Here is an 11,474-nt window from a genome sequence, read left to right on the forward strand (position 1 = left end):
TAAAACTTAAGCAGAACATTTTCTTTCTTTTTAGATCTATATTGGAATCATAAGTAACATCATTGTGTTTCCTGCGACCTTTTTAATCATCACATTGTTCAGAAAATCAAGACCAAAGAATAAACGTCCATCTAGGGTTCAAACTGCTTTGAACAACACAACAAAACGGGCAACATCAATGACGGATGTCAATCCAACACTGGAGAACACAAGGGAAGGTACACTTACGCCATCCGTACTTCTAGAGCAAAAGAATCGCCCGGATACGTCACTATCACGTGGTTACACGTCATTATCTGTTGGCGAGTTGGCTGAGAAGCCTAGTAAAAAGAAAAAGAAGATGGATTGTCCTTGGTATTTCGTCATTTTTGCCTGGATATTGCTATGGTTGGCGACATTGACAGCAGCGGCCTTTGTACTGTTCTATGGAATTCAGTTCCAAGATATTAAATGCAAGAAATGGATTACTTCGATGTTGATATCATTCTTTGCATCTGTCTTTGTTACCCAACCAATAAAAGTAAGAAAACATAATAAGATGTTTTGTATAAAAAGGAACAGGTGCTCCATTTGAGGTAAAACTTAATTTTGCTAATGCTAATTATATTCCCAAAAGATGGAAAAAGGGATTATTCTCCCATCAGCTAAAACTTATTAGCGAATATGTCAGGTCTAAAAAACTAAATACTTACAATGTATTTAATTTTACGATATCAGAATATATTGTTCAAAAATCTTATTAACATATTAGACATTAAAACGGTTATCCTGTTCATGGATTGATCAATAATAATGAATGTGTTGCCAGTGTTGACTTAAACAGTAGGGATTCTTATAGGTGTTCCTTACTGCTATAGTACTGTCACTGATAGTAAAGAATCCAGGATCAGAAGATGACGATGAAGAGGAAGATGAAGAAAAACCTCATCTATCAGCTGATGAACAACTATTACACGAGGACTCATGTACGTTTCATTAGAAGAATCAAATTAAACGTATACCATACTTTTAATAGCTTATTTGAGAAAAAAACTAAAGGTTAAGAAGTTCGTTTTTTGATTTATAAAATGTTTTTTGATTAAATTATCTTACTAAAATTACCATGTTTTGTTATAGTGTACTCTGCAACAAGACCAAAACGAGCCGCTTATGCCCCACCAGACCCGGTGTTGATGGAGAAAGCTAGACAGGTCCGACTTAAAGAAATTAAAATGTGGGGTGTGGTCCGAGAGCTTTTGTTTTATGCCTTCTTCCTGTGGATTTTGATGATAATCAGCTATAGGAATAGATCTCAGCTGATGTATCGGTACAAACACAGCATGGAGCAAGTGTTCATAGTTACCAATGATACAAACCATTGGTTCATGAAGGTACATCTTTATGTAGAAATTACAGTGTAGTTAATATACCCCACACAGGGTCCTTTTTCTTTTACGTACTTGCCATATGTATGAGTTTTAGCTGAAGAAAACCAAGTGAAATTTCGAAATCATTAAAACAAAACTGTGAAAGACTTCTTAACAGCAAAATTATAATGTATAGCATGTCAAATTTTTGGAAACGAATTTGCTGTAATATATAATTTTAAGTGACTAATATATGCACAACATAATAAGTGATGCTAAAATATATATTTTTGAATCGAGTGATAGGAAAACTTACTAACATACATATATACATAAATATACAAGGTAATACTTACTTTATTCATAATGATGTAGTAATTTTGATATAAATATTGTTTTACGTTTTTCGTTTATTTTTAGGCAAAAAATCAGGAAGACTTTTGGTCTTGGGCAAAATCTGGGATGGGCAATGGTTTGCGAGCATTAAACTACTACAATGATGAACAGCCTTTGTTTCTCAGGGGATACATTAATGACAAACAATCCAGGATAATGGGCTATGCTACCATGAGACAGCTGAGAGTGACCCCCGGTAGGAAACACTTTACATAAACCAGAAATTAGCTATGCATACAATATTAGATATTAGCAAATTATCTAAAGGATGAAAGTACCTATTCAAAGCTATCTAAAACTACAGTCGTTTACTTAACTTAATTAACTTAATTACTATCAATATTTCATTATTGTAAACCTATAAATTTTTGTGATTTTCGCGGTGTGCAAAAAAGCGCAGAAATAGTACCAACGCACTACACAATGCGAATAGTTTTTTTATACAGCTAAAATTGATTTCCGCGAATATATTCAATTGCAGAAATACGTTTACAGTAATTGGTCACATTTTTTTTCTCACAGAGTTTTAGTATAACATAAACATGTTATCTGTCCACAATCGGAATGTTTGGATTCATTTGTCTAATTTTACTTACTAAAGTTTCAAATCGTACAATATAATGTTTACCAAATAACAAAAGTTACGTATTTTGAAGGTTCTTGCACGGTGGCAGAAGAGGTAAAAGGAATAATTCACGAATGCAACGATGAATATAGCATTACTAACCAACAAGAAGGAAGCTATGGGGTTGGATGGTCACCACTTGTTGGTAATTCTACAAGGGAAGAGTACAGGTATACAACAGCTAACGAGTTAGAAGGTTATCCATATTGGGGTGAACTTGGAATGTATAGCGGAGGAGGATATGTTGTGAGACTCCGAGGAAATGCGTCTGCTCTACGGTGGAAGATGGAACAGTTACAGTCCGAGGAATGGATAGACAAGTATACGCGAGCTGTGTTCATCGAATTTACAGTATACAACCCTGGTATTAATTTGTTTGCGGTTTCTACCATGCTTGCAGAGTTCAGACCAAGTCAAGGTATTGTTCCGTCTTACAGATTTGAACCAGTCATGTTGTTTCCATACATGAACTCTGCTATGCTGTTTGTAGTGGCTTGTGAAATAACTTACATGCTTTTCACATTGTACTTCATTATTGCTGAAATACGTAATATTTACAAAGAGAAGGTTGCCTACTTTAAAGAGTTTTGGAACTTGGTAGAATTGGCCATTTGTGCTATGTCTGTAACTGCAGTCGTGATATACTTCTATCGAATGTTTGAGACCAACCGCCTAACTGAACGATTTAAAGTCAGTCATGGAAATGAGTACATGAAATTTCAATACATCGGGTATTGGAGTGAAATATTCACTTACATCATTGGGTTCTTGGTCTTCTTTGCTACTCTGAAGTTCCTGAAACTTCTACGATTCAATAAGAAGATATGTATGCTGGCATCGACAATGAAGGCATCAGTTAAAGATTTACTGCACTTCAGTGTGATTTTTAACATTGTGTTTTTGGCCTTCATACAACTGTTCTACATGATCTACGTGGCAAACATCAAGTCGTTTAAGAACTTTGTAACGTCTTGCGAATCTGGTATTGTGATGATGATGGGGAAATTCGATATATACGCCATGAAAGCAGCTCAGCCAGTACTGACCCAGATCTTTATTTTCTTGTATGTTGTTATGATAACATTCATTGTCGTCAACATGTTCCTGTCCATCCTAAATGAGACCTTCACTTCCGTCCGGGTGGATACAAACAAACAGGCTAACGATTACGAGATTGTTCAGTTCATGATAGGCCGGCTTAAGATGTGGACTGGTCTTGGAACGCCAGATAAATCAGTCCTGAAGCCTAATAGTGTCCAGGCTGCTGACAAGCGTGGTCCTGCAGAACTCTTTCCTGACCAGATTGATCGTTTGCTCCATTCTATTTCTCATATTTACATGGAAAAAGAACGAATGGATGAGCTATTTGATAGGAATGCTTATCATAAAGGGAAAGGTGCTGACCTTCCAATGTTTGAACCTCCGTCCGTCCGTAGTCTCAAGTATGAAAAGATGACAACCGTTCAAACCTAAATCGACGAACAGTGACATTTGGACAAAGTTCTTCTGAACCGACTTTTAAGAAAACTACTAGATATTTTATTGACATTCATTTTAAAATTTCTACAAACATAACTTAAATGATATAAATGCTGAAGATACGTAGAAAAATTGGTTCGTAATTGAAACTCAGTAAAATAGCATTTTATATAATAAAAAAATTAATCCATGACTCTTTAAACTAAAAGTTTCGTTTTAATCAAATAATTCATTGATATATAACAATTTAAATTTTTATGGTAACTCTTCAAATGTATTCTTTTTATTAAAAAAGGAACTGTTTTGTAATTATACAATTACTATTTTGATGGCAATTAAAAAAAGTCATTTCTAATAACGAATTACTAAGTTTTTCTCTTTATTTCTGGATCCTCTACTTTGTAAAATTTATTCAATAAATTTGACATCTAACGACTTTTCTTTCACGTGTGTCCATCTACACTACTATATGCAAAGAAAAATGTGAAAATCACAAAAAATATATATCTGAGGGTCATATAGTTTAAACAGTGTTTTATCAAAGAAAGAATATATTAACATAGCGTATCCATCTCCGCCATGAAAACTGATTTATTCAACGTGTCATAGTTTTCCTTTCGTCGTTTGTCTACCCCGGACTTGACTTTTTAAAACAAACTCGGCGGGTGTTTCTAGAAAAGCAGAGGACGTTTATCCTACCGGCGCACCTGGTCCATGCTCAAAATATTTAGTGGAGTCCGAGTTACTCATTTGCTTTTGTTACTTTGTATGTATGATTTTAGTTACTTCATGTTCTTTGTTGTGTATGTCTGTTTTCCATGTCTTGTCTTTGTCTCTGGATTATATTCTTCTGATTACCCTATAACCTTGGTTCCCTTGATTATTCTTTAACATAGTAATGAACACAATGGGAATTGGAAATCAAGTGACACAGCATTTTTATAAATTCCTTTCCCGTAATACATTATAAGATACGATAATAGACACAAAAATGATAATATAATTAGCACAAGAAGAACGAAAATAGAGATGGCCAACTACTAATTACCAACTATAGAGACATGAATATTTAGACACACAAGACCCAGTAAAAAAATTGACATTGAGATCAGCCAAACCTTTTTGAGTTTAATATAAACTTATGTATGATCAGAAAGTTTTCAGAGTTTTCATTATCTGACAAAGAGGCATCACCATATAATAATTCATCTATAGTAACAAGATCAAACATAATACGTCTCTGTACGTCAAATCTAGAACATACAAAAAAGAACTGTTTAGAGGTCTCAATTTCTTGTTTACATACGCAAAATGGATCGTCAACTAAGTTTTTCTTATACATGTATTAATGATCGTTTAAACCATTACTTTGGGTTCTTATTCTCTTATGAAGAATTTGACCTTTTCTCTTACCGATACCAATACTTTGGAACCGGATTAGTTTTTCTCAGATATTTCTTAAAACAATAAAAGGAGGAGAGTCTTACATGAAGTGGTAGTTGATTCCACAGTCTAATGGTTGAGGGAAGAAAACTAATAACTAGTTCGCGTAGGTATGTTGACCAAATTGTCAGCGTTGCGAGTCTGTAAGCATTTACACGATCAAATTGGCCTGGGCCTAAGTCACAAAGATATGCTGGAGCATTATCGTTGACCATCTTAAGGAAAAGAATAAACTTGTGGTTTGTCCGTCTGTCTCTTAACGTCTCACATCCCGCCTCGTACAAAAGAGTATTAAGACTGGTCAACTTGGTGGCACCGGTTACTATACGTGCTGCATCGTAGTTAATATGGTCTAAACGATCCTTCATATATTCAGTACAATTGTCCAATATAACGTCAGCATACTCAAGAATAGGACGAATATAAGAATAATACATAATAAGCGACCGATTATCAATCCTAAATTTAAGACGACGTAACAAATTTATGCGTACAGATGCATTCGTACAAATATCATAAATGAGTATTCCAGGTACCGTTATTGGAATATGTAAGACCCAAGTGTTTATGTGAATCAACAATTTTAATATTATTACCAGCCATATGTAACCGTGGATGGTAATCTGGTCTAATTTTCTAGATAATATCATTGGTTCAGTTTTCTTTGGATAAAATGTGACCATCCATCTGTCGGCCCATCGATGAATTATTTGCATATCAAAATTCAAATAAATCGATGCCAACGAAATTCATGGCATACTTATAAACACATCTCTCGAATGTTTTACTTTAAACACTCAAAAATGAAATAGGAAGATAGTTACTAATGCAACTTCTATCTTCCTTTTTAAACACAGGGATAACATTAGCTTGTTTCCATAACGAGGAAAATATATACTAGACAAACTTAAGTTGAATATGATATACAGTTGTTTATGTAAAACATCAAATGCCGTTCTCAGTAGCCTTGGGCTAATACCATCAGGACCAGTAGCCTTATTAATATTAATATTAATATTTATTATTTGGAGGATATCTTTTACATCATTTTCAGTGAGAGCTATGGAGTTAAGTTGTCTATCTGGGACAGAGTCAACAGTCGGTACCGATTTATTGTCATCGTTAATATTCCATTGTGAAGCAAAGAAGTTATTAAAGGTGCCAGCTTTATCTAAATCGTTAATAATAATATCGTTGTTCATTTTGATATCAGGATCACGAGATTTAAAACCAACAAGACAAGCAAGCCATTACCTGCCATTACCTAAAGTCTAACGTACCAGTACACAACCTCTCAACCACACTGTCAATATCATTTTCGAGATCGTCTGAACGCAGCCCAGTATTGAGGAGAATTAGACTTCTTGGCCTCCTTGTGTAATCGACAACGTTTAAGTATGGCGCGACAAACAGTGTTATTCGTACATGGGGGATCTGATTTACGAACAGTGATTTCCTTATTAGGAATAGTCTCCATGGCAGATTTTATAACAGTATCAGTAAATGATTGAACAAGAACATTTAAGTTATTATGTGCATCAGAAATAATCGAATCCCAGTCAATAGTAGGCAATTTTTCGCAAAAGGTATTAACATCACATCGGTCGTATAACCAGACTCGTCGTTTAGGTTACAGACCACCAATTCAACCAATGAGCATTTGGAACGTACGCAAAAATAGTCCTACGCAGAAATTACCCCTGTTCCTCATAGTGCTGTGAAAAAAGTTCTCATCTTATTGTAAAAATTTAAACAGTTTCTGAAAGGAAAAACATTTCTGTACATTTTATTGGTGCATTTTGCTTCTTGTGATGTGAAGCCTAATCTCCATAATGATTTTTAAATATACCCCTATCTTGTGAAAACACTGGGATTTCCCATGCTATTTATAGACCCTTCACTTCCGGTGACCAGTACTGCACTGCAAGTCTGCTAACCCCACATGCCATTCTGAGGATTGTGAGCTGACATATGTAGAATCATGCTGATATATAGTCATCTGCAGGTTAAAGTTAAGGTAAAGTCCAGAGAAGCCATTGAATATTGTGAAATTAGCATAGAAGCCTATGGGAAGTGGAATTAGTGGTTTTTAGCCTTAAGCTGAAGCCATGGCAAAATGAAAAGTTTCTTCAAATAGCTTTAAACTACTTGAAGATCTTGTTAACTTTGCCATGAGAGGAATACACTACAAAAATCCTTCAAAATATGCATTTATTTAAGTTATAGGTCCAAATTATGGAAAATTGGTCTTTTTGGCTGATTTTTATGTCCTATCTTGTAAAAAGTGTAGAAAATTTAGTAAAAATATCAAATATTAAACTTTGAGGGCTATATTTACCTAAATATGGTAGTAATAAGCACTTGAAATCAAGTTTTGTGTAGATTTGAGCAAAAATTAGGTTAGAAATGAGGAAAAACTCACTTTCATTACTGCGGTTAAGGCCATATAAGCATTCCCCTATGGCAACATGGAAAATCCATTATTGAGCACTTTTTTTGCTTTAGGTGCCCTTTACTGGTCATGTTTTAATGTGAAAACACTGTATTTACAAATTTAAAGCCAAATATATCACCTTTTGTGAAAATTTAAAGATTTAGGATTTTTGACATGTGATCAAGAAAAAGGGGGAGGCATGTCAGAAATAAATTTTTAAAAATAGACCAATTTCTCAGAAAATGATTACTTTTAAAACTATTTCTTCATTAATATTGTTAAAAAACAAGTTGTGATTGATATTTTTTATTTGAAAAGTCAGAAAAAGTTCTTTGCAAATATTTAATGCATTTCAGTATGGTAGAATATTTTCACTTTTTTGCTCGCACAACTTGGTTACCCTATATTTAAAAATCAAATATTTAAAAAAGTGCTTGTCACATTTCACTGAAACTTTGCTAATGCATTCAGTATGTGTGTAGGAAGATACCTGTATAGTTATTTATTTTTTTCTAAGACAAAAAGTGACTCTTAAGCTGAAGCCATGGCAAAATGAAAAGTTTCTTCAAATAGCTTTAAACTACTTGAAGATCTTGTTAACTTTGCCATGAGAGGAATACACTACAAAAATCCTTCAAAATATGCATTTTTTTAAGTTATAGGTCCAAATTATGGAAAATTGGTCTTTTTGGCTGATTTTTATGTCCTATCTTGTAAAAAGTGTAGAAAATTTAGTAAAAATATCAAATATTAAACTTTGAGGGCTATATTTACCTAAATATGGTAGTAATAAGCACTTGAAATCAAGTTTTGTGTAGATTTGAGCAAAAATTAGGTTAGAAATGAGGAAAAACTCACTTTCATTACTGCGGTTAAGGCCATATAAGCATTCCCCTATGGCAACATGGAAAATCCATTATTGAGCACTTTTTTTTGCTTTAGGTGCCCTTTACTGGTCATGTTTTAATGTGAAAACACTGTATTTACAAATTTAAAGCCAAATATATCACCTTTTGTGAAAATTTAAAGATTTAGGATTTTTGACATGTGATCAAGAAAAAGGGGGAGGCATGTCAGAAATAAATTTTTAAAAATAGACCAATTTCTCAGAAAATGATTACTTTTAAAACTATTTCTTCATTAATATTGTTAAAAAACAAGTTGTGATTGATATTTTTTATTTGAAAAGTCAGAAAAAGTTCTTTGCAAATATTTAATGCATTTCAGTATGGTAGAATATTTTCACTTTTTTGCTCGCACAACTTGGTTACCCTATATTTAAAAATCAAATATTTAAAAAAGTGCTTGTCACATTTCACTGAAACTTTGCTAATGCATTCAGTATGTGTGTAGGAAGATACCTGTATAGTTATTTATTTTTTCTAAGACAAAAAGTGACTCTTTAGCTGAAGCCATGGCAAAATGAAAAGTTTCTTCAAATAGCTTTAAACTACTTGAAGATCTTGTTAACTTTGCCATGAGAGGAATACACTACAAAAATCCTTCAAAATATGCATTTTTTTAAGTTATAGGTCCAAATTATGGAAAATTGGTCTTTTTGGCTGATTTTTATGTCCTATCTTGTAAAAAGTGTAGAAAATTTAGTAAAAATATCAAATATTAAACTTTGAGGGCTATATTTACCTAAATATGGTAGTAATAAGCACTTGAAATCAAGTTTTGTGTAGATTTGAGCAAAAATTAGGTTAGAAATGAGGAAAAACTCACTTTCATTACTGCGGTTAAGGCCATATAAGCATTCCCCTATGGCAACATGGAAAATCCATTATTGAGCACTTTTTTTTGCTTTAGGTGCCCTTTACTGGTCATGTTTTAATGTGAAAACACTGTATTTACAAATTTAAAGCCAAATATATCACCTTTTGTGAAAATTTAAAGATTTAGGATTTTTGACATGTGATCAAGAAAAAGGGGGAGGCATGTCAGAAATAAATTTTTAAAAATAGACCAATTTCTCAGAAAATGATTACTTTTAAAACTATTTCTTCATTAATATTGTTAAAAAACAAGTTGTGATTGATATTTTTTATTTGAAAAGTCAGAAAAAGTTCTTTGCAAATATTTAATGCATTTCAGTATGGTAGAATATTTTCACTTTTTTGCTTGCACAACTTGGTTACCCTATATTTAAAAATCAAATATTTAAAAAAGTGCTTGTCACATTTCACTGAAACTTTGCTAATGCATTCAGTATGTGTGTAGGAAGATACCTGTATAGTTATTTATTTTTTCTAAGACAAAAAGTGACTCTTTAGCTGAAGCCATGGCAAAATGAAAAGTTTCTTCAAATAGCTTTAAACTACTTGAAGATCTTGTTAACTTTGCCATGAGAGGAATACACTACAAAAATCCTTCAAAATATGCATTTTTTTAAGTTATAGGTCCAAATTATGGAAAATTGGTCTTTTTGGCTGATTTTTATGTCCTATCTTGTAAAAAGTGTAGAAAATTTAGTAAAAATATCAAATATTAAACTTTGAGGGCTATATTTACCTAAATATGGTAGTAATAAGCACTTGAAATCAAGTTTTGTGTAGATTTGAGCAAAAATTAGGTTAGAAATGAGGAAAAACTCACTTTCATTACTGCGGTTAAGGCCATATAAGCATTCCCCTATGGCAACATGGAAAATCCATTATTGAGCACTTTTTTTTGCTTTAGGTGCCCTTTACTGGTCATGTTTTAATGTGAAAACACTGTATTTACAAATTTAAAGCCAAATATATCACCTTTTGTGAAAATTTAAAGATTTAGGATTTTTGACATGTGATCAAGAAAAAGGGGGAGGCATGTCAGAAATAAATTTTTAAAAATAGACCAATTTCTCAGAAAATGATTACTTTTAAAACTATTTCTTCATTAATATTGTTAAAAAACAAGTTGTGATTGATATTTTTTATTTGAAAAGTCAGAAAAAGTTCTTTGCAAATATTTAATGCATTTCAGTATGGTAGAATATTTTCACTTTTTTGCTCGCACAACTTGGTTACCCTATATTTAAAAATCAAATATTTAAAAAAGTGCTTGTCACATTTCACTGAAACTTTGCTAATGCATTCAGTATGTGTGTAGGAAGATACCTGTATAGTTATTTATTTTTTCTAAGACAAAAAGTGACTCTTTAGGTTACAGACCACCAATTCAACCAATGAGCATTTGGAACGTACGCAAAAATAGTCCTACGCAGAAATTACCCCTGTTCCCCATAGTGCTGTGAAAAAAGTTCTCATCTTATTGTAAAAATTTAAACAGTTTCTGAAAGGAAAAACATTTCTGTACATTTTATAGGTGCATTTTGCTTCTTGTGATGTGAAGCCTAATCTCCATAATGATTTTTAAATATACCCCTATCTTGTGAAAACACTGGGATTTCCCATGCTATTTATAGACCCTTCACTTCCGGTGACCAGTACTGCACTGCAAGTCTGCTAACCCCACATGCCATTCTGAGGATTGTGAGCTGACATATGTAGAATCATGCTGATATATAGTCATCTGCAGGTTAAAGTTAAGGTAAAGTCCAGAGAAGCCATTGAATATTGTGAAATTAGCATAGAAGCCTATGGGAAGTGGAATTAGTGGTTTTTAGCCTTAAAGCACGTCTGTTGCGGTATTGCAATTTTAATGATTCCATAAGTTGGGCAATGGTATCTAGTCACTGTATCAAAAAAAGAGTGACCGACATGAACGAGATCGATCAAGTTTGTTAGATTCGTTATGACCAGATCTA

At 33.0% G+C, this 11,474-nt stretch overlaps 1 protein-coding gene across 2 annotated transcripts in view; it reads left to right on the forward strand.

The window, feature by feature from the left end:
- LOC148619396 (uncharacterized) overlaps positions 1-4,282 on the forward strand; it is a 43,319-nt gene extending 39,037 nt beyond the window's left edge. For both annotated transcript variants that reach the window (XM_088579260.1, XM_088579261.1), the window contains exons 33-37: positions 35-520; positions 839-965; positions 1,117-1,370; positions 1,767-1,938; positions 2,399-4,282. In XM_088579260.1, the coding sequence (XP_088435386.1) occupies positions 35-520; positions 839-965; positions 1,117-1,370; positions 1,767-1,938; positions 2,399-3,840 (2,481 nt within the window). In that variant the 3' untranslated portion in view covers positions 3,841-4,282. The remainder of the gene's footprint in view (positions 1-34; positions 521-838; positions 966-1,116; positions 1,371-1,766; positions 1,939-2,398) is intronic.
- The last annotated feature ends 7,192 nt before the right edge of the window (positions 4,283-11,474 follow it).

This window comes from Perna viridis, chromosome 4, assembly GCF_037379345.1.
Source record: "Perna viridis isolate PV_CMFRI_1.1 ecotype Kerala chromosome 4, ASM3737934v1, whole genome shotgun sequence".
Taxonomy (NCBI): Eukaryota; Metazoa; Mollusca; class Bivalvia; order Mytilida; family Mytilidae; genus Perna; species Perna viridis.